General features: G+C 39.0%; 2 protein-coding genes across 5 annotated transcripts in view; both read right to left on the bottom strand.

Moving 5' to 3' along the window:
* cabcoco1 (ciliary associated calcium binding coiled-coil 1) overlaps window positions 1–2,780 on the bottom strand; it is a 46,639-nt gene extending 43,859 nt beyond the window's left edge. Inside the window, exon 1 of the mRNA XM_046854421.1 lies at window positions 2,737–2,780. The gene's annotated coding sequence lies outside the window, so the exon portion shown is untranslated. The remainder of the gene's footprint in view (window positions 1–2,736) is intronic.
* A 4,512-nt stretch (window positions 2,781–7,292) lies between these two features.
* Window positions 7,293–21,228, bottom strand: rhobtb1 (Rho related BTB domain containing 1). Of its 4 annotated transcripts, none has more exons than XM_046854245.1 (10): window positions 20,925–21,228; window positions 18,059–18,254; window positions 17,831–17,934; window positions 15,108–15,293; window positions 13,978–14,936; window positions 13,685–13,803; window positions 10,382–10,532; window positions 9,919–10,007; window positions 9,339–9,444; window positions 7,293–8,669 (listed from the first exon to the last, which is right to left on the bottom strand). In XM_046854245.1, the coding sequence occupies exons 2-10, from the start codon at window positions 18,236–18,238 to the stop codon at window positions 8,500–8,502; spliced, it is 2,064 nt and encodes a 687-aa protein (XP_046710201.1). In that variant the 5' UTR covers window positions 18,239–18,254; window positions 20,925–21,228; the 3' UTR covers window positions 7,293–8,499. The 4 variants fall into 4 exon arrangements, with proteins under 4 accessions (XP_046710201.1, XP_046710202.1, XP_046710204.1 ...); XM_046854246.1 differs by lacking the exon at window positions 20,925–21,228 and adding an exon at window positions 15,762–16,012 and having other exon boundaries at window positions 18,059–18,073; XM_046854248.1 differs by lacking the exons at window positions 18,059–18,254; window positions 20,925–21,228 and adding an exon at window positions 15,762–15,920.
* Window positions 21,229–24,810: the final 3,582 nt, after the last annotated feature.

Below are 24,810 nucleotides of genomic sequence, written 5' to 3' on the forward strand. Positions count from 1 at the left end.
TGTCTGTCTATGGATCGTATGTCTGGTGCATGCCAACATCTTCCCACCAGAGGGCGACACAGAGATACAAAACATCACGACCTAGGCGGTTAAATCCAGAACTAATTACAGTCATTCATGATTACTTACTGTTGTTGCACCCCGGGACATGTTTCTTAATAACCAAAGCTTTCTACTGTTTTGCTTTTCTTTTTTTTTTAACTGGGAAAAACTCTAAACAAAGTTCACTGGAGCTCACGCACATTATAAAATCCTCATTGGGCAAAATACTTAACACAGAGACAGAGCAGTGTTTAGATTCGGACTTAAGGAAGACATTTAATTCTATGAATTGTCGTCCTTAGAAGAAAGAATTTCTTTTAAATCTTTAAGAAATTATTTATAATTTCATTCTATGGAATTTGCTAGTTTATGTATATATCAGATTTCTTATCCTATGCTACCTATAATAACAGCCGTTTTGCCTTTTGTGTTAACAGGAGGTCTTATTCAGGCCATGCTCACCTACAGGTACATTGTAAGTAACCTTGAACGTGGTTTAACATCATCTGTCCACCAGAGGGTGACATGACTCCTAAAACGATTTTGCTGTAAAAAATAGTTTTCTGTAAAATAATGTGATGATGCCAAATAACTTATTGTTGCCATTTGTGCTTCTATTTTAGTGTCTCAGGAGGGCTTGATATACAATTTTGTTTACTATATTTTCAATTATATTATCTACGTGATTATGCACCAATTTAAATGCTATACTATTTACTTTACACTCGTGACACAAGAATGGGGACACTTGACTTTTCCAGCAACAACACCGTTCACAGCATGACAATTCCCATGTGCACAAAGCCAATGGGACCCTTCTGAATACCTTTCTGATGAATTACAACTCTGTAGGCCTCCTCATCCTTCATCAGTACCAGACTTTGCTAACACCCTTGTAGCTGAATGAGCACAAATCTTCACAATAACTCTCTAAAATCTAGTGTAACATCTTCCTGGAAGAGTGGAGGATATTATAGCAGCAAATGGGGACTAAATGTGGAATAGAATTTTCAGAAAGCACATACCAATCTCAGGTACCTTTGTGTACAAACTTTTGTCCATATCTTCTTCTTTCGGCTGCTCCCGTTAGGGGTCACCACAGAGGATCACTGTCTCCATACCCCCCTGTCCTCTACATCTGCCTCTTTCAAACCAGCTACCTGCATGTCTTTCCTCACCACATCCATAAACCTCTGCCTGGTCTTCCTCTTTTCCTCCTTCCTGGCACCTCAGCATTCCTCAGCATTCTTCTACCAATATACCCCATGTTCCTCCTCTGCACATTTCCAAACCATCTCAATCGTGCCTCCCTCACCATGTCTCCTTGTTTATCCTCGTCACTCCAAAGAAAATCTCAGCATCTTCAGCTCTGCTACCTTCAGCTCCACCTTCTGTCTTTAACTCAATGCCACTGTCTCTAAAAAATACAACATCACAGTCCTATACACTTTTCATTTCGATCTCGCAGATACTCTTCTATCACAAATCACTCCTGCTATCAATCTTCTCCACCCACTCCACCCTGCCTGCACTCTTTTCTTCACTTCTCTAACACACTCTTCATTACTTTGCACTGTTGACCCCAGGTACCTTAACTCCTCCACCTTCACCACTTCTTCTCCCTGTAACCGCACCCCTCCACTGCCCTCCCTCTCATTCACACACATGTACTCTGTCTTACTCCTACTGACTTTCATTCCCCTTTTCTCCAGCGCGTATCTCCACCTCTCCAGGCTCATCTCAACCTGCTCCCTACTCTCACCACAAATCCCAATATCATTCAGAAACATCATAGTCCACAGAGACTCCTGTCTGACCTCGTCCGTCAACCTGTCCATCATCACTGCAAACAGGAAAGGGCTGAGAGCTGATCCTTGATGCAATCAAACCTTCACCTTGAACCAGTCTGTCTTTCCTACTGCACACTTCACTGCTGTCACACTGTCCTCATACATGTCCTGCACCACCCACACATACTTCTCTGACACACCTGACTTCTTTTTAGTTCTCTATTAACATTCTCAAAACAAATAATGTGTCAGTGATGCCCTTCCTTGGCATTAAACCACACTGTTGCTCACAGATGGTCACCTCTTCCCTCAGTCTGGCTTCCACTACTCTTTCCCATAACTTCATGGTGTGACTGATCAACTTTATTCTCCTGTAGTTACTGCAGGTCTGACTATCTCGTTTATTCTTAAAAAACAGAAATTAGGAATCCTAAAAAATACAAAACCCTGGAGAGTGAGAACTAGCATGAGCACTGAAATGTAAGATTGTGAGTAATGTCCTTTCTACAGTCTTTTACAGGTTCACTTTTCACTATTTCATCTAACTTACTCCTGAATTTCTCTTCCTTCATCTCACAACCCACTTGAGGAGCATAAGCACTGATGAAGTTTATTATCACCCCTTCAACTTCCAGCTTCACGTTTATCACTCTATCAGAAACTCTTCACCTCCACTACACTCTTACTGTACTCTTCCTTCAGGATCATACCTACACCATTTCTCTTTCCATCCACATCATGAAAGAACAGTTTAAACCTACCTCCAATGTTCATTGCCTTACTCCACTTCCACTTGGTCTCCTGAACACACAACATACTGTATCTACCTTTCTCCTCTCCATCATATCAGCTACCTCTCTGCCTTTACCAGTCATAGTACCAACATTTAGAGTAACAACACTACCTTCAATTTCTTCCACTTCTCCTTTCCCTCCTGTCTCTGTAGACATTTTCCTCCTCTCCTTCTTCTCCTTTGGCCAACAGTAGCCCAATTCCCACCGGTATCCTGTTGGTTAACAATAACTGTGGTGGTCGTTGGTAACCCGGGCCTCGACCAATCCGGTATAAAAGTCTGATTCGTGATGTTTGATCTGGCACATGTTTTACGCTGGATGCCCTTCATAACGCAACCCTCCCCATTTATCCAGGCTTGGGACCGGCACTGAGAGTACACTGGTTAGTGCAACCCTAATGACTGGGTTACAAACTTTTGTATATTAATTTTACATAATATTAATACAAAAAAAAAACCCCAGATAAAAATAATACAATAATAAATAAACACTACAAAACCTATAAATGATACAATCAAGATGAAGCTAAAAAAAAATCCTATCCTGTTTTATGTCATAATTATTATTATTGCATTTGTTATTACTTATTCATAATGTGATAATTAATAACAATACAAAAAATATTCTGTAAAACAATCTACGTGTTTACTAAGAAAAAAACATTTACTAAAAAATACAAATAATTTAATTACAGAAACTATGAACAATCCAGCTTGAATACATACAACTTTCATGTGGAATTAATTAATTAGAAAATTTAAAAAAAATCATCGACAACAAGAAGGAGCTCCTGGCAAACGGTCAGTCTTTAATTATTAATATAAAATCCTTACCATAAAAAACAGAAAAAAACAATACAAAAACTATTATATGCTACACATATGGAGAATATGGAGCCATTTCTAAATACAGATGACATGTTTCAGCCTGTCAGATCAGGTCAGGGCTTATAATAAACTCAGAGGATGGAGTGTGTGTATGAAACAGAGTCCGTTCCTCTCTGGCTTGAACGACATAAAGGATTCTGAAGGGCAGATGAAAATCACAGTGTTGTCAACAAGGTCACACTATTCTAGGTCAGCTAGATAGAAACTTGTAGCAACCTTGAGGCATGCATTATTAATGGTGCAGTCTGATATGAAGGAATCTTTCAAGCAGCACAGTGCATCCAAATTTCCCAGGTGAATATCTAAATGCAAGCGTCTATAATTTAGTAATTACTTACATGGTATTTAAAACTGGCAGCCATTTTAAACCTAGGTTTAAGTGATTAGGTTAAAAATGATTTAGAGATTTTCTTTTAAATTTTTACTAAAACAATTGTGTTACGCATTGAGCTTCGTTTTGCACCACATTAATGGTTCAGAGGTAGTTCACAGATATCCTTACTAAAGACACTATATGGATAAAAGTTTGTGGACACTTGACCATAAGATTCATATGTGCTTTTTTAACATCATAAACAACATTTTTTTAATCCAGCCATTAGGGTTGCACAAGCCAGTGCACTCTTAGTGCTGGTCCCAAGCCCGGATAAAAAGGAGGGTTGCGTTAGGAAGGGCAGATTGTGATAGATTTTGCTAAAAGAATTAAAATGACAGAGATAAATATTTATTTTAAGAAGAAGGAGGAGAATTGGGTGACATATAAGAGTGGAGGAATGTGCACAAAGGTGGACTATGTTCTATGTAGGAGATGCAACCTGAAGGAGATTGGAGACTGTGAGGTGTTGGCAGGGGACAGTGTATCCAGACCGCATCAGATGGTGGTCTGTAGGATGGATTTGGTGGTGAAGAAGAAAAGGAGGAGAGTGAGGCCTGAAAGAAGAATAAGATAGTGGAAACTAAAGGAGGAAGAGTGTAGTGTGAGATTCAGGAAAGAGATCAGACAGGGGCTCGGTGGTGGTGAGGAGGTGCTGGATGATTGGGCAACTATTGCAGGAGTGATAAGGAAGACAGCTAGAAAGGTACTTGGTGTGACATCTGGAAATAGAAAGGAAGACAAAGAGACATGGTGGTGGAATGAGGAAGTGCAGGAGAGTCTAAGGAGAAAGAGGTTGGCAAAACACAATTGGGATCGACAGAGTGATGAGAAAAGTAGGCAGGAGTACAAGGAGATGCTGCAGCAGGTAAAGAGGCATATTAGGAGCTGTATTAGAAGTTAGACACTAAGGAAGGAGAAAAAGATTTGTACCGATTGGCCAGGCAGAGGAACCGAGCTGGGAAGGTGTGTTGAGTAGTGAGGAGAGTGTGTTGAGAAGATGGATGGAGTATTTTGAGCAGCTGATAAACGAGGAAAATGAGAGAAAGAGAAAGTTGGATGGTGTGGAGATGGTGAAGCAGAAAATGTATAGGATTAGTAAGAAAGAAGTGAGAGCAGCAATTAAGAAGTTCAGTAGTGGAAAGTCAGTAGGATGACATACCGGAAGAACATGGAGATGTTTAGGAGAGTTGGCAGTTATGTTTTTTAACAAGATTGTTTAATTAACAGGATTTTGGAAGGTAAGAGTATGTCTGAGGAATGGAGAAGGAGTGTGCAGGTACCGAGCTTTAAGAATAAGGAAGATGTGCAGACCTGCAGTAACTACAGGGGAATAAAGTTGATCAGTCACACCATGAAGTTATGGGAAAGAGTAGTGGAAGCCAGGCTGAGAGAAGAGGTGACCATCTGTGAGCAACAGTATGGTTTCATGCTGAGGAAGAGCACCACAGACGCCTTATTTGCTTTCAGAATGTTAATAGAGATGTATAGAGAAGGTCAGAAGGAGTTGCATTGTGTGTTTGTGGATTTAGAGAAAGCGTATGACAGGGTACCGAGAGAGGAGTTGTGGTATTGTATGAGGAGGTCAGGTGTGTCAAAGAAGTATGTGAGGGTGGTGCAGGACATGTATGAGGACAGAGTGACAGCAGTTAAGTGTGCAGTAGGAACGACAGACTGGTTTAAGGTGGAGGTTGGATTGCATCAAGGATCGGCTCTCAGCCCTTTCCTGTTTGCAGTGGTGATGGACAGGTTGACAGACGAGGTCAGACAGGAGTCTCCGTAGATCGTGATTTTTGCAGATGATATTGTTATTTGTGGTGAGAGTAGGGAGCAGGTTGAGAAGAACCTGGAGAGGTGGAGATATGTGCTGGAGAGAAGGCGAATGAAAGTAGGAGTAAAACAGAGTACATGTGTGTAAATGAGAGGGAGGGCAGCGGAGTGGTGCGGTTGCAGGGAGAAGAGGTGGAGAAGGTGGAGGAGTTCAGGGAGACAAGATTGAGATGGTTTGGACATGTGCAGAGGAGGGACATGGGGTATATTGGTAGGAGAATGCTGAGGATGGAGCTGCCAGGAAGGAGGAAAAAAGGAAGGCCAAAGAGGAGGTTTATGGATGTGGTGAGGGAAGACATGCAGGTGGTTGGGGTAAAAGAGGCAGATGTACAGGACAGGGGGTATGGAGAAGGATGATCCCTAGAAGAAGAAGAAACAACATTTATTTCCCTGGCATTATTATAACGTCCACTCTTCGGGGAAAATGTTCCACTAGAATTTGGATTGTGTTGGTGGAGATTTTGTGCTCATTCAGTCACAAAGGGTGTTAGTAAAGTCAGGAACTGATGTAGGTGAGGTGAGAAGGCCTGGGGTGCAGTCAGTGATCCAGTTCATCCCAAAGGCGTTCAGGTGGAGCTGGCTTTGTGCACAGGGACACAGCCATGCTGGAACAGGTTTGGCTCTCGTGGTTTAAGAGTCTTGGGGGGGAAAAACATACTGTATGGCAGGTGTTTCCAATACTTTTGTCCATCTTCTTTTTTTTTTTTTTAACTTAATCTCAAAGTTAAATTGACCATAAGACTCAAAGTTAAATTGACCATATAATAATTACACTGACCTGTCCCAATTTATTTACACATAACAACACAGAAAACTTTTCCTCACACCTGATTATTCTTAAAATATATAAAGAATCGCTGAAAGACCACAAGGACCAGTAGAGTATAAAAAATATATACTGTATATGCAGAATTTCCTTTTGAACACATATCCAAACTCACCCTGCATGATGCAAACCATCAGCTTTAATTTCCTATAAGCTTTTTTCTAATGGTTTTCGTTGTAGAAAAATCATCAATGATAAGGAATTGAGAACATATTCCAAAATCCTTTATTCTTCTTATACCACAAATTTGTCAAATATTCTTATTTAAATGTATAATTTAGTTATTTATGTTACAGTGTCAGGACCGGAAAGATCAGTAGACTCTCTTATGGTGGAAAAATAATATTGCTTATGAGTAGAGAATTCCATGCCATGAGAAAAAAGAAAAAAAGGGGGGGGAAACACCATTGACTCGGATCTTTATTTGTGAATCAGAACCCTATTGTGCTATAAATGGGATCGTTTCGATGTTTTTGTGGTACTAATAGTTTAATTAAAGTAGAATACCATAGTTGAGCAGGTTATAAATTAATGGTATTTATTTATTTCTTATTATGAAATCATAAATGAGGGGAACCAGGACCACTTTAATTTTAATATAATACAGTGTGATAAAATGCACATTTACATCAGGCCCATGGCCCTCAATCAAATGTGGCCCTTTCAAGGGAAAAGTTTATGCATCTTTATTGTGATAAATGTGAGGATTTACCACAAGCTACATTTTCACAGAGACAGAAAAGACTCTGCGTAAGTAAATGGATCATTTATTGTAATTCACCATACAATATTTTGTTTACAAAATAAATAAATACATAAACCAACAGCCGGCATTACGGGTGGCGATGAAGAGCGAAATCAAAAGGCCAAACACCAAATGAACCAGCCACTTGGTTTTGCAGCAGCTAATAAAAATAAACATACCATCTGCCTGAAAAACAACAAATCACCAGTGAGCAGCAGCTACATAATATTTAGCTACGTTGGCTAAAAACAGAAGCGAGTGTTTTTTATTTTTCAAGTATTAAGTTTCCCCTCTCTGTGTCAGTCTGACCTGGCTGGATCGGGATGCGGTGATGATGTGGTGCATCACATACAAACACAAATCGTCTATCCTGACCGACACTACATAGACATGACAATATCACACGAAAGCAAAAGCCTGTACTTTAAGCTTATTGCTTCGTTTACATTCGAATTTCTTAACCCTTCAAATGAACACGTCAATGTGTATAAAGGATAAAAGGTCAAATCTACTATAGAACACCTACATGTAACATCTAGCACAATCACGGTGAAGATAGTATATGTGGTCAGGGGTTATTGATTGTTTTGCTGCTCGGTTGTTTCAAGTAAGCCCTGAACAAAGCCGTAAGTGCTAAGCCCTTCTAATAATAACAACGAGGAGTCAACATTTTTTATTCGACCAGTAATGTTTTATACTAAATTACAGGACTAGCTAGGGAAGCTAAGGTTATATAGCTTGGGCACTATGAAAAGTATGGACACGGTGCCATTAAGGCCCTCGTAACATACAGCGGGTAGGATGTACCTGATGTTTCTTGTTAGCGCTGGTGTCAAAGGAAGCCGCTGTTTAGCGTTCAGCATGCACGGATCCTGCCTCATTACGTATCCTGGGTTCGAGTCGTAAAGGCCGTGATGTAGATTAGAATTTATTCTAGATCTTAAATTCTAAAATGGCGAAGAAAGCCAGCATGTGGTTACTAGCAGCATTTGAATATTAGAAATGAATTGTCCAAGGATGTGTTTTTTTTTCTCTCCTATTTTTGTGTGGATGCAGTTTGTAAGTTGTGCTTTGAAAAGATTTTCAGTGCATTTCCAGATATTATCATCTGACGTTTAAGACAGAAAATGGCTAGCAGTTAGCAGAAAGAAAGTGCCATCTCTATCTCGATTTCCCTCCCTCTCTTTCTGTCTCTTTCTCGCTCTTGTTTGATCAGGCTACTGCAGGAGAAGTGCTCCAGAAACACCAGCGACGGCGAGAGTGGTGCTTGTTCAAGACCACGTCTTCCTTCTCCCTCTCCTTCCTCACGCGCTGGTAGTGATCTTCCTCCTTCAGGTACCAAACCGGAGGCCAGCGATGCTTCTCGAAGTACTGTTGGTTTTCTGCTCACACGCCAGACAGACCGAGAACAATCAAGTGCAAGAAAGGTGGTACACTAAAATACACACTGGTCTCGTACACAGAGGTCTGTTAAGGTTGAGGACATTGGGATAATTACAGGCTGTCTTACTAAGGTTGGAATAATAGAAACTTGAGAGGTTGTAATTATGGAAACATTAAGGTACCACAGGCACATGTGCAATTATTCCGTCCATCGATCCATCCATGCATATCTTATACCGCGTATCCTATACACTACTGTAAGGGAGTCTTAATCCTATCCCAAGGAACCATAGCCCAAACACTCACAAACACACACTATATAAAGACTATAAAATCAGAAAATAGACCAAATTATAAAATCAAACGATTGACTTTTTTACAACTTCCTGGAAAGATTTTACAACATGCTACAATTATAATTTTAAATCCCTTATTAGCATTCCTACACAATTTCTGAGTTACTCATTACGTTTATTAATCCTAACCTGGACCTAAATTAGCTATGAAACATTATAACCAGGAAACATAAATATGCTAGTTATGCTAGGTTGTTGTATATTTGCATTGAACAGAAACGAACAGTTAGCGGAAAAATGCAACTTTATAAATTGGCATAAAGAGCACCGGAAATCTGCTAATTGGCAACCACGCAAATATCATACACTTACCTAGCGATTTGGACTTGATCTCTTTGCGATAGTTGGCACAGATGTTATTATAATGAGTGCATATATGATGCAAGCACCAAGCAGTAAGTTGGTTGGCATTATGGAACTGTGAGGGGGGGAAAGGAAACATGTGACTCACTGTACATCGCAAATTAAAACACACTAAACACAACTACTTATATATATATATATATATATATATATATATATATATATATATATATATATATATATATATATATATATCTTATACCGCGTATCCTATACACTACTGTAAGGGAGTCTGAATCCTATCCCAAGGAACCATAGCCCAATATATATATATTGGAACCTCGATACTGGCGGCCTCGACAGTTCGCGACTGTTCATTTGGAACAGGACAAAGTTTGTACTAATAAATTACATAAAAATGTTTGGAAAACTATTTTATTATTGTATTATTCATTTAAAGTAGTAGTCAAAACCTTGTGATTTTTTTGTTGCTCGTGAGGGGTCCTAGAGCGTGACCTCAGCGAGTATCGAGGTTGCACTGTATATATTTATATAGAAATATATTTAATAATATGTAGCAAAAAAACACCTGAGCAAGCTCTAGGTAGTTGAGAACCTCGCCGTCTATGTCTTGGGCATCCCTTGAGGCTTTCACCAGCTCACTCACAGCATACTGCTCTGTTGGAGAAGAGACGGCTTTTTAAAACAGAGATCAGTTTCGGGAAACCATATTGGCTCAACGTTAGGAAGTGTTTGCAAAATGGAAATCAGGAAACAGATTTGCGTTTTTGTTGTCAGAGGCACCCTTCCACAAACCCTTTACCTACGCGAGAGCTTTGGATGAAAGTCAGACTGCCAGGGTTTCTGCTTTACCTGGATGTTTGATGACATTATCTAGACAACCATGATGTGTAAAATGGCTCCTTTTTTTTTTTTTTTTTTAAACAGAGCCTTGACGTTGCTTGTTGCTAAGCAACAGTGAACAGAAGAACCAATGATAGTTTGATCCAAGTTTGTAGTGTGTGTGTGTGTGAGAGAGATGGAGGGTGCACCTGTCAGGGCGATGAGGCGGGGAAGGCACAGTCTGTTTGCCAGAGCAATTAATTCCATTGGGTCCAAATCAGCCATGGGTGACAGTTGATTGGTATAAAGATACTCAAGGACTGCCTGCATACACGCCCTGCTGGTATTAGGAAAAGACACCTGGCAACAGAGCACACACACACATAGTCCTGAGGAACATGGTATCTCAAAAAATCTCCCTAAAAACCACCACACTCATTTGTTTAAATACCAATGGAGTCACAGCCATGCATGGCCAAAACAGAATATTGGCCATGTTCTCAGAGTGGCAGGGATGGCATTTTCCCTATTCATTGTCAATCAAAATGACACTATCAAATCAGCTTATGTATGCAGTGGGTCCTATGTAAATGTATAAGGGGTCAATAGCACTCTCTTCAAAGTGCTGTTTAAATACATGACTACATGGAGGAAGCATGTGCTAGCCATCTCTGCCTATAACTATTGTATAAAGACAGAGGTACAATAAAAATAAATTATGAAATTCCGTAAAAAAAAAAAAAAAACACTGTACTAAATACATGAACTATTACGGCTAAACTACTCAAAAATATCTTGTCTTGAACATTATGTCATTACATGTTCTTCTATTATTATACTACCATGCATTTATGTATTGAATTATTTAATGCATGTGTAATTGTCTGCAGTAAAGAACCATAGCAGGAATCCACAGTTGGGATTAAAGTGTAGGGAAAAAAGGTAATCAAAGTATTCTTTATTATCATAAACAATAGCAGACCTGGTAGAAACCTGGAAGTAAACCTAGAACTAAACAAAATGGGACTGCGGAAAGCTAAGGCTCAAAAAGGCAGATGCACACATTAACTGGCAGACTAACAGTGGACTAAAACCAAAAAAAAGGAATAAAAAGAGAGCACTAAAAACAAATCTGTGGAAAATTCTTTGTCAAAAAGTATTCAAATAAAATAAATTGGAAAAACAGAGTATGGTGTTGGTAACCCTTTCGATATGTTTGCCTTTATAATTAAAAGACAGTTACCCTTTTAACAGTGTACTTATATTCACCGATGCTCTGTTCACATAGACCTACATGACCACCACTACAGGCAAAATATCTCTGACCAAATACTCTTTGTACAGTGACGGATTCAGCACTGCACTGAGACAGAGACCTACACCAACGAGCCTTTAAAACACTACTGGTCACTTCAAGGTCACAAATGGTATGAGAACAATCTGATATATAAACCAATAATATCCAGTCAACAGCAGTGATGAAACGTGCCACACGAAAAACGTACCCATTATTGAACACTTTCAACACAGACAAATATAAGCTATAATCTCTAATTGTACACCTACACAAGGTGGAATAACAACCTTGGGGCATCTAATAAGAAGTCAGTAAAGAATCACAACCAACTGGTCTAATTCCCAAATAACAGTTGGCTACTGGTGATCCTCTAAAAGCTCCTTGCAGAGGGATTGTGGGAAGCTCACAAACTGCACATAGCAATCTTCTCCCAGATGGGCTACAGTGAGTAATTTTATACCTACGTAGTAAACCATGTGGAGGATTTACTGGATAAAATGATATGAACTAGGCCTAGAGCCTACAAACTAATACAAATTTGATAGCTTAATATGGCAGTTTGCACAAAAAAAATCCACCCTATATAATTATATTCAAAGAAAGATAAGTAGAGCAACTTGAGTAGGGTTTTTGTTTGCTTAGTATTCCTGTATTTAGGTTCTACAAGAGGGGTTATTTTTATAAGTGCTGTTCAATTATTAATGAATGAATTACAAGTCTATCCTGTATCTGCCTATGCAACTGTCATAGTCATGAATCTTTCAGTGAAAACCAGAGCTCTGAAGATGTCCTTTTCTCTGTCCTATAGTTTAATGGAATCAAAAGCAGGCTGACCTCAGAATAAGGGTGTTACTGTTTCATATTTTTGTGGTATGATAACCTAGTATAAAAATATCTCTGTATCAAATTCACCACACAAAAACATGCAAGCTGCCTGATGAAAATTGAAAATTTCATACAAGCAACAAAAGCAATGAATTTTTTTTTTTGACAATTACATGTCTAGCTTTATAACCTAGCATGAGATGCATTGCTGTGCATTGCTGCTTTGCCAAAATTACATAGTTCATGTGTATTAAAAGGTTAGGAGTAGTGGATTACACAGCCAAAGGGGTTTTCAGTGCAGTGAAAATGAGGTTTGTGCTGAAGGATTTAGGGTGAGACCAGAGGGAGCCAGACACATGGTAATAAAACTACTCGAAAAAGGAGAATGGTCAGGTTAAAAAAAAATAATGGTCTAAAGGTCTAGATGGTGATAAATGGAACCCAAACTTTAGACCATTAATAAGTTTGAGTGGATTCTGACCTCAACCCTATTGAACACCTTTGGGATGAATTGGAACACTGACTGCACCCCAGGCCTCCTCACCTCACCTACATACCTGACTTTACTAACATCCTTGTGGATGAATGAGCACAAATGTCCACAAGCCTGATCTTTCTCTCTCTCTCTCTCTCTCTCTCTCTCTCTCTCTCTCTCTCTCTCATATATACATACATATATACATATATCAATAAAGTAAATGGACACATACTAATAATAAGGTCTAAGATCTTTTGGGGTGCAGGGAGCACGACTGACTATTTTTTTTACTGCTCAATAACAATAACTTTGTGCAAAACAACTACTATATTGTTTGTCTCTTTCATTTGTATTTCTATACTGTACTGTATATATCTGTTCTATGTCTCTGCATTATATTTGCACAATTTTCTTTGCTGCTGTAACGTGGAAATTTCCCCAGTGTGGGACAAATTCAGTCTGGTCTTATCTTATCTTATACCTACCTACCTACCTACCTACCCACCCACCTACCTACCGATCCACCCACGTACTTACCTACCTACCTACCTACCTACCTACCTACCTTCATACATACATACATACATACACACATACATACATAGGAAAATTACAAGAACTACCCTAATTAAATGTGCAGTATTTACTCGGTGTAAGTAGGACAGTGACATCCCTAAAATAATGCTGTCCCAATTGTAAAGTGGTATATGATGTTGACCCAGCATAGCACCAAACAGAAAAAAATAGGCCTGCCTTCAAGCTTGGTATACCAATGCTTGAAACTGATGCCTGGTTGCACTTGCTAGAAAGAAAGTGCATTCAGTTTTTTTTTCCTCCAACCACACAAAGCAAATGACAAAATCTAAGGAGGAAATTAGCTGGGAGTGCACAGACCATAGTTTTCACACTCACCTCGTTATTTGCACTCTCAATGAATGAGCCTCCGAACAAAGCAGCCATCCAATCGCAACTGGAGATCAGCAAAGGCTTATGGGCATTTATGGTGCCATCATCCAACCTGAATACCACATCTTCCAAAATGGCAACAGAAATCCATGAGAAAAAAAAAGCTCATGCAAATCATTAATTAATATAAAATCATAATTGTGTTCTAGGTATTGTAGGTTATTCCAGTAGAGATATTGATCATTCTACTCACTGCTGTAGGCAATCAAATGAATCTGCATTGAAATCATGTCTCTTACCTGTGAAGCTGTTCTTAGCAAGACACTCCTTTATTCTGTTGGCTTTTCTCACATGAAACGCTTTTGTAATTTCCTTATTCATAAAGCCTTCTTTGTTCATGATGTTCTCAACCATCATCCTTAGGTCAAAAACTTCAAGGATCTCAGCAATCTGACCAATGTTCATCAAGTCAGTTTCTTTTTCATTCAGTTCTCCTGTATAAAGGAACCGCAGCACTGCACTAAAGGGTCCCAGCTGGAAGGAGTTGTCCATCTTTACCACCGTCATGACAGCTGCTGTGCATGTCAACGGGTTAACCACCGTTTCCTTGTGGATGCTCTGGAAGGCTTTGCACCAAAATGCCAAGGACAGCCCGTTGTGGTTGTTCTTGGCATTAAAGCCCATTACTTTCAGAGTCCCATCACTCTTAGAAGCCCGTAGGGAATTAGGTGAGATGTTAGGCAGTACAGACATGACTTCATCTGTGTCCAGGCTGAGTGTACGCATCAGGTGCTCTCGTCTGTGGCGCTCCGTCACAACCATACACTGGGACTCCTCAGAGAGGTCCATCTGGAAGAGGTCATAGAACTTGGAGGATGAGGTAGATAGGTAGATCTTGTGGGCGAACACATTGAAGTGTTCTTGAACAACAAACATGACATCAGCACAAATAGGGTTCTCCAGCAGTTTTCGGGGGCCATCCTGGTTGTTGCAGGGACACTCTGGGATCTTGATCAGTGGTGGAGGAGCTTTCGGGGGGAGGAATGGTGCTTGCAAGAGGGGCTTCTGGACCCTCCGTAGATGGGATTTCCAGAACTGAAGGTGGCGTCTGGATATTAGAGCAGCCCGGATAGCATTGTCAAAGATGTCTTTAATGCCAAATTGATCAAAGACACTTGTCTCATAGTATGGAATCCCCAACTCCTTGGCTACTTCCCGTCCTCTCTCTGGGGGCAAAATATCTCCTGGTTTTATAGGCCTGTTTTAAAGATAGGGGATAATTTAATAATGTGCCGACATTAAGCAAGTGAAACATGACCTCCTCAAACTAATACATTATAAATCTTTCATTAATATAAGGAATGTAAACTATCTTGAAAGAAAACTAAATTGCATTATCAATGTGAAGAATCAATACATAAACAAGTACCTTGCTAATGGCCGTCTAGCCCGGTTGACAGCCTCCAAGTCTGCATAGCGTAAGTCAAGTTGACACCCGACCAGAATAACAGGTGTACGTGGGCAAAAGTGTTTAATCTCCAGGTACCACATGGTCTTCACATGATAGAGGGAGTTGGGGTTGGCAATGGAAAAGCAGAGAACCACCACGTCAGACCTTGGGGTATGAAAATGAAAAACAAAACAAAAATGGGAGCTCTGGCAACTGCTCAGCCATGAAACATCGCCATACTACAAAAGGCAAGACATCACTTGACACGGCATGCGAACACGTGCAGCAAAGTATGCTGTACATGACAGGAGCCAGGCGGCATCCGTAGCAACACCATAGACCTACAGTGTTTGGTCGGCATGCAGAGGAAGTACCTGCCGATAAACTCGATGCAGGCCTGACAATGAGCTTCTGACAGTATGTGAAAAGATTGGCATCGTGTTGACACCTACGTCCTTGAAGACGTACGTCTGTTTTATGGGGCGATGAACAACTTCAGCAATGTTTTTTTTTTTCAGGCCACCTCGATTAGGACCAGTTCAAACATGGGGAAAAATGGCAAAATAAAAAAAATAAAAAAACGAAAAACTAAGAAGGAGGACATGCAGACATACTGACAAGTGGCTGGCATACCTTCTCAGAGTGAGGTTAGTACACTGTCTATGCTGACAGGAGGACACAAGAACTGTGAACAATGTATGACCACCCCTTCGTCATCGTCCACCAAAGGAATTGCGCAGCACTCGCTGACAGGGCAAGCGATGGACGCAGCTACCACACCACACAGTCAAACTGGAAATGCAGAAAGTTATAAAGATGCGAGTGGACTTGCAGCCTTACAGTGTCTTGATTATGATCAGACTCGCATTAAGGTCCTAGGGGCCCTATGAACAAAAACAGAACCAAAACAATGCTCCATAGTAGTAGATGGCTATTAACAAAATATTGTAAAATGAATCTCATTTTGTACTGAAATCTTTTCTGTCTTTTACTCGTAAAAAACACCTCAAACCCTGAACCCTTTTCCTTTCAAAATATGTCAATCAGGGCCAATCAGCAGCCCTTTAAAAATATACAGTACTCGAAAACAAATATCTTGGGATAAGAACCTGTATCCATTGCTATTTAAAACAGAGAGAAAGTGATCAGGAATGAGCTCTATACATAGGTATGCTCAATACATGGGATGTTACACAGCTCAGATAACAGCTGCCAAACTTAAACCTTTCCAGGAAGTCAATGGCATACTGAAACCACTGACCAAAGAAGAGCTGATAGCATATCATCTCTGCAGTGCAATCCTAAGTCAGTCTATGTCAAAAACAATGCACTGCTCAGGAACCATTTGGTATAAAGGAAGCAGCATAATTCTCCTTATAGTTAAAGACAAATGCCATCAGGCCAAAGTGAACCCCCAACCTAATATATGGCAACTCCACTCGATCAGCAGCCAGAAATACTGTATGTCTTCAAAGTCCACAGTTCCTCTCATTATTATATACAATAAGGATAAAAGACATCAGGGTCCAGTGATCGCCCAGAGGCTGCCCTCCTATCCTCATGCATCCAGGGCTGATTTTACAGTTTATAGCCTCAGCACTTTTGTATTATTTTTAGGACCCTGTAAAAGCGTCGAGAGGAGAAACGGCATCACAGAATGGGAAACGTAATTCTGTTCAAGAGGACAACTGGCCCAAGGACAGAGAGCGCGGCACGGCGTGGCCAGGCGTATGCGAGCATGCGAATTTGCTGAACGGTGCACAAAATCAAGGATCAAGCGCTTTCTAATTTGCCCTCAGCGAACATGACAGGGACTTCAAGCAGCGTGACTGCTGTTGTTCTGTTTTCTTACGAGCCTGCCTCGCTTGTCAGAAGCAAAAGACACTCTCCAGTCAGCACGCGCTCAAACCGTCAAGCACCATCTGCTGTATACAACACAAAAGCTTTGCTGAAACATATCAATATACACTTGTCCCCTAAATAAGATGAGTACTTCTTACAGTTGTTGACAAGACAAGGCATGTTGAGTGATTTTCAAAAAGAAACTGACATAAATGCCTTATATTCGAGTTTAATTTCCCAACTATGAAGCTCCGATTTTCATCCATGGGACCAAAATTTGATTAAAAACTGCTTTTTAAATGGTCACCAAGGTAAAAATGTATTTAAAATTACAGTTAGAGTTGCATGATAACTTGAAATAGAATTGGGATCAATTCAAGGATGCATGAGTGAGCATACAAATATGATTTACCACACAGGTAATGCAGATTAAATATGAGGTGCTAGGTTTCATACAATCTCATACCAATTGGTTTTAAAAAAAAAAGGAAAAAAAAAGGGAAAAATAAATAATTAAATAAATAAAAGTCATGAGAAGAAAAGAAACCATGAAAGCCATACGAGTCAAATCAAAGCTCTATAAATGGCTGCGATGGATGCATGAGCCAGGTCGTATTCAATATCTTTTTACGTGAAAAGTTTCCGATTTCTTCTTTAATTTCTTTTTTTTCAAAACCTGAAAAAGATCTGACCGCAGGATGCGGCAGCAATTTCACTGGAGCTCTTATATTTGTGCAAAATGTATCAACAGCTGCGTCTGTGTCTTCGGGGATAAATCTTATTCGACTTCCGCTTCAATTTGTTCTCTTTTAGTGACGCTGCGGATATAGTTACATTTTGCTTAAATTAGCCTACTTTACCTGCCGTAGGCAAAGCGCCGATCCTTGTGGTGGTCTCCGAAGGTGTCCCATAGCCTGAGGGACACGCTGACATCATCCACTACGTCTCTGGAGCGTTCTAATACCTGTGTGGCAACAGATTTAATCATCATCGCGGGTTGATTTTGGTCATCATGCAGTTGTTTTCAGAAAATGGCCTCAGCAAATTCTTAAAGATTTTATCCAATGCAGTATGATCAAGAGATTTACCTCCTGGCAGACTCGGTACTGATCAATAGCCCAGACTGTTGGGACATGGGTGGCTAGGAGCTGGTATTGGGTCAGAGTGGTGTTACAGGCTCGGGCACATATAAGGCGAGTCTTTCCTACAGCATTGTCTCCCACCACAACACACTTTATTGTTTCTACGTTGGGTCTTTCGTAGTCCATTCTGCACCCCAGGATCCTGCATGAGGATAGAGGGGTTTCATCTTCAGCCACGGAAGGTTGTGTTAAATGCACAGGGAACAAATAATGTCTCTGACTGATCACAGGTTTCTGTGTCTATGAGCTTTCTGAGATCATTGACCTTGGCTCAGAGTCACTGCATATGTAATACAGGACTTTTCACACACCCAGAATAGTTGCCCTGTAACTTGTTTATGCTGAGACAAACAATTCAAAATGTCCCCTCGTCCCCTCCTATAGTGCAAGTAAGTTATCATTAAAACTGTGAGCTTGTTACAAAATCATATTTGGATGAGGATTTTTCTTTTCTTTTCAAATCCCATCACTGAACTGGAGTTTATAAAAATGTGTATTATATTACATAGCCAACAGGGTTTTTAAATGGGAACTCATTAGAATGATGGATTTGCTTTCCTGCTCCCAAAGTATATTACATTCTGTATACGAGTTCACACCTTAAGATTTTCATAAACATAAATAGAGAGTGTTGTCTCTCAGTGCTTGCCCAACAAAGTGAGGAAGATCATCAATATCAGTTATACAGAGCATCAGCATAACCTTATTATGAGGAGATCATTATTTTTCCAGTCATTAATCATGGCATCACTGTAAGCGAGCTTTTTTTTCTCATCTTATTATCCAGCATGACACAGCATTATTGATGCTAATTACTTTAATCATTACACAAAACAATATAAAGTGCATTATGGGTATCATGTACCCATAGTAATGATGTATGCTGCTTGGACACTAACCTAGATGTTTGTCAGTGTGGGTGGCAACAGGAATTACACTCTTAAACAGTTCCACATGGGTTCTTCAACTGGTTCAAGACCACAAGACAGTAATATTTGTTACCAAAAAGGATTGACACAGAACCCTTATTTATAAGAAAGCGGTCACGTAATGGAGAACAAAGACTGATGCAAATGCTGACACACAAGAATAAATCTAGGAACTAGGGGAATGACAACAAATGCCAAGAAACAGAGTAAATAACAAGAAAAGGCTGACAATCTCACAAACTTTAATAAGTGTGACCATGAACTTTGCTAGAAGTTTGACCAAGTTCAGGGACTGATGGGTCAGCACAAGGGTCTGTGTGCTGATTTCAGGATAACCTGAAACTAAAACACAGTTCGAGGGCAACAATGAAAATGTTTCCATTGTGAATCCAACAATTTTTAATACAAATGATTGCATTATTATCAAATTGACAGCTCCAGTCAAACATTTCATGCTTTTAAATAATTACATGGATTTCAGGGCTTGTTAGTATTTCCTATGTTCCATTTATGCTTTAATAGCAGCGTGGACTCCAGCTGGCATGAACTTGCCTGAACCCATGCTTCCACAGAGTAGGCCACTAATAGTGAAGAATTATTACTATTAAATATTTGAAAATATTAAACATTTACTTTTTTTGTTTTTTAAACCTTATACTCCTTGATTTTAATTGGGTCTCAGAATTACATGTATGCATTTATGTCCATAAACACATTCACATATTTACACACCAGTCTAAGGTGTTACACAGAATGGTGGAGAAAACAAAAAACATCCACATCATGACACATTCAAAATTACTACGATTTCTTTTTACATATATATCTATATATATATCTCTCTCTCTCTCTCTCTCTCTCTCTCTCTCTCTCTCTCTCTATATATATATATATATATATATATATATCTCTATATATATATATATCTCTCTCTCTCTCTCTCTCTCTCTCTCTCTATATATATATATATATATATATATATATATATATATATATCCCTCTTTTGATGTATAAAAATGTGTATAACTCAAGCACTGGACCTGTATAATAAAATGTGTATAACTCAAGCACTGGACCTGTATAATAAAATGTGTATAACTCAAGCACTGGACCTGTATAATAAAATGTGTATAACTCAAGCACTGAACCTGCATCTGCACGAGTTTATTCCTTATGCTGCTGATGTGATTAGATGATTTACTCTATTTAAGCTTTCCTTGTGTCCCAACATAGACCTCCTAATCAATTCAAAGGTGAAATCTATAGACCAGCAGAAACACACTTGCTGATACAACTAAAAATAGCAATGGCTTTCAAATGCACTGCATGTTGAAATCAAATGATTTGGTTGCAAGGGAATGTTTCCTGATCCTGAATGTGCATGTTCTCCTTGAAATGCATATTGTAGCAAAAGTTTGTACATACAAAAAACACACCAGAAATGTTCACACAACAGTGAACACATTGGAAACTCTGAGATGTGCTTGAATGCATGAGGTACTGCAAGCTATTGTTGATGCCTGCAATAACAACATTGTGCTGGAACCTTTTAATTAGTACTATGAAGCTGCCTTATGGATAGATGGATTTTGAAAGAGTAGTTTATTATGAAGATAGGATAGAAGGAAGATAGAAGGAAAACTGACCCGAGTGATAAAAAAGATAACGGAGGACAGATCAGGTAGGTAGGCTATGTGCTGCAGTACGAATGTAAACAAGAACAGGTACCGTAAGTGGACAGAACAGGTAAGTACAAGTGCTGGGATTGTGAATACACATTCACTCACACACGCACGCGCGTACTCGCGGACGCACATGCATGCGCATGCATTCATACATTCCAGCAAACACCTCCCACCTCGCTCGACCACCCCCCCACCTACCGTGTCTTTGGGTTTGTTTTGTTGTCTTGACTTGAAGGAGTGCACCAAGGCGACCTGCGCCTTTTTCTTTTTTTTTTGTTGCAATATTTCCTTTCCGACTGCTAGCTGTGCACATGCACCGAGATCATTTCCCGTTTGCTTGGCTTGTCCCACCCCGAGCCCAGGCAAAAACAAACAAACATACAAACGAGCAAACAAACAAATATTCTCTAAGCGTCAATGACGCACTGTGTCTCGCGCTTCGCCCGCTCGGCTGCAGCCTTGCACGCGCTCCTGACTCTCCATTCACAGGCGTTCATAAAGAAAGCAGCCGCAGCCCACAGTGTGACGTCAACGCACCCTCCCTCCATCTCTCCATCCCTCCCTCCCGCCTACTCTGACGTCAACGCTATTAATAGCGTGTTACGGTTTCATTCAAGGGAAGAAAAAAACATTCAGGATCGACTACATTTGTGTATAAACACACAGGAAAACAATAAGCTTTATTGCCTTACCTCATGGTCACCATGATGACTACTAACATTGTTTTACTGTTGTGCATCATGATAGCTATGGTTAGTAGATGGTCAACCATGATGCAACAACTTAAACTGGGTTCACACTGTGTGATTTGGTCCATGATTTGGTTTCCTGAGACAAAATTTGCAAATATTTAAAAATTCCTATACAGTGGGGCAAAAAGTATTTAGTCAGCCACCAATTTTACAAGTTCTCCCAATTAAAAAGATGAGAGAGGCTTGTAATTTTCATCATAGGTATGATCACACTTCTTTTCAACTATGAGAGACAAAATGAGAGAAAAAAATCCAGAAAATCACATTGTCTGATTAAAAAAAAAAATTATTTGCAAATTATGGTAAGAAATAAGTATTTGGTCAATACCAAAAGTTCATCTCAATACTTATTATGTTATATACCCTTTGTTGGCAATGACAGAGATCAAACATTTTCTGTAGATCTCCACAAGGTTTTTACACACTGTTGCTGGTAGTTTGGCCCATTCCTCCATGCAGATCTCCTCTAGAGTAGTGATGTTTTGGGGCTGTCGCTGGGCAACACGGATTTTCAACTCCCTCCAAAGATTTTCTACGGGGTTGAGATCTGGAGACTGTGACAATGATGACTACTACCATTGTTTTACTATTGTGCATCATGATAGCTATGGTTAGTAGATGATCAACCATGATGCAACAACTTAAGATGGGTTCACACTGTGTGATTTTGTCCATGATTTGTTTTTCCTGAGAAAAATTTGCAAATTTTGTCTCAGGAAATGCCTTGTTTTTATTATCAAGGCATGTCAAAAACCAAATGAATGCTACAGATCGCTTTTGTTTGCTGCTAGCTACATTAGTGAGATCTGTGGGTCGGAACGTGTCAGGGATTGACTATAAAAATCATACAGTGTGAGCCTGGCATAATAATGCACTCTGAAATCACTCCAGGGTGTACAGAAAGTGATTTGTCATGGCTAAGGGTGCTCTTAGACAAGGCGATCTGTTTCGCATGATATATCTGTAAATTATTGCACCTTGATGCTTCAGCATCTGTTTCTCCTGCACTGAAAAAACCACTGGGAACACTGGATTTGAGGTGGAAATTCGCCATCATACACACCTGCAGTCAGCGTACATACTCAAATATTTTTTGCCTGGTTGGAGGAAATCATAGGACCCAGATGAAGCCCGCAAAGAAACTGAGCAAACATGCACAGAAATGTGACCAATAAGAAAATAAATCCATGGAGCATTAATATGACTCATTCAAGCATTTACATTATATGGTCAAAAGTGGGTGGCCATCTGACCATCAAACATGCAGGTTCTAAATGTTTTTTAAACTGTCCATTTCCATATGTGCACCAGCTTTACCTTTACTGAATAACCTCTTAAAGGAAGGCTATATTTTGAACTGTGGCTATATGAATTTGTGCTCTTTTACCCACAAGATGATCAGTGAGGTCAGGTACTAGTGTTAGCTGAAGCTTAAAATAGATTAAAACTTAAGTAACGAACCTGTTTTTAAAATTTAAGAAGTAGAATGTACAGATATTTATGTAAAAATTCAATGAGTGGAAGTAAAAAGTTATAAATAAATAATATAGTAAAGTACTGATACCAGAAAAATCTACTTAAGTACAGTACCAAAGTATTTGTACTTTATTACTTCCCATATCTGACCACAATATAAATGTGGTGATCAGGTGTCCACATACTATACACCTCAGTGTTATCATCCTATTTTCAGGTTGTCATGATATTTACTTAGTCAAGATATATTTTAAAGTTCCTGAAGTATATTTGTATTAAAGGCTTTGTTGATTTTCTAATTTGATTTCCATGTGAGGTTAAACGTATATTGAAAAACTCACCAAGGTGAGTACTCTTAAACTTTTCATTGTCTAGATTCGTTCATATGAGTAACACGTTCTAATATTTCTCTACACCATGATGGTTCAGAAACCCATAATTCAACAAAATGTCAGAAGGTTTTTTTTCTCTATAAAGCAGCAGTAAAAACCTCACTAATGAGATCTTTTACTAATCCTTCTTCACTGTGTAATGAGTTCAACTTGGTTCTCAGGCTCTCTGTAACAGAATACATTTGTGAGCACAATAAAGAAGAAAGCAGAAAAGGAAAAACTCTCAAATAACTGATTTACAGGAGGCTGAATTAGAGTATGGGCAATTTGTTTTAAATGAGAGGGGTTTGGCTGATACTGTTCTGTTGCCAGGAAATGTTGATTGCAGTTTATTTCTTCTGTTGTCTTTGTACCATGTCCTGTAATGTTCTACCTTAATGTTCTAGCTCTTAACTAGCTTAGCCCACATGAATACACAAGAGCACAATTACATTTTAAGTGAAGCTAACTTTCTGTAACTATAATATACACAGTATTAGCTCTGAGTACACGTCCATGAAATGTGTTTATTTGTGTCCATTAAATTAACATTTTGACTAGTGTCAGAATAAGTGTTCTGATTCATGTTTTCATTTTCCTACAGTAGACTGATTTTCCTTTAAAAAAGAGTGTGGCATGTCTCATGTTTTATTATATATAGACAAAGTGACTTCAAAGTCATCCACTAAAAGCCCTCTGATTTGCTTGTTTAAAATAAAAAAACATTATTTTATTTTCTTTCTGCTAAAAAATGTGAAAAGAACACAAAGGCTCAGGATTATCATTTACAAACCTTAACAAATAAATGAGCGGCAGCCAATATTCTGTACTTAGATGCACCTGTATAATATTTATACCTAAGAATTTTCACATTCATATAGTTTTGCTAATTGAACTGAGTGTGACTGACAATAATAAATACATTTGTGTGGAAAGAACACACAGAATATATATAATCTTAGTGTGTTCTGATTTTCAAGGCTCAATTTAGACCTTGCAAAGTTCTAAAAGGTGTTCAAAATCATAAAATTACCTGCCACATCCGCTGTATCGTGTTTACATATCAGCTTAAACAACAGACTCGAATGCTTACAGAAATAAAGGACTAAATTTGACATTTTTTTGCACATTCTTTTTAAATCTTCAGTATGCATCTTGTACTGTACATGGTCATTTGAATGTGCCATACTTTCTAGGTGCATTACTGGATTTTAAGATCTACACTAGTACATTAAACTGGCTTTTAGGTTAAATAGTGCTCTAGACACACCTTTCCAGGTAACACCACAGTGACTGGAAAGGTACAACTATGATAGCATTTGTGCCGAATATAGTTTGTAAATATAGTTTGTATTTAAAAGTTTAAGAAACTTTTATGTTCCACATGCATTTTTTATTTGGGTTTTGTATTTTATTTCCCCATGTGCATTTTTTATAAGCTATTAATCTTAACATGATATAATCTGAAAATTAATGGAATATTGA

This window comes from Silurus meridionalis, chromosome 7 (genome assembly GCF_014805685.1).
Source record: "Silurus meridionalis isolate SWU-2019-XX chromosome 7, ASM1480568v1, whole genome shotgun sequence".
Taxonomy (NCBI): domain Eukaryota; kingdom Metazoa; phylum Chordata; class Actinopteri; order Siluriformes; family Siluridae; genus Silurus; species Silurus meridionalis.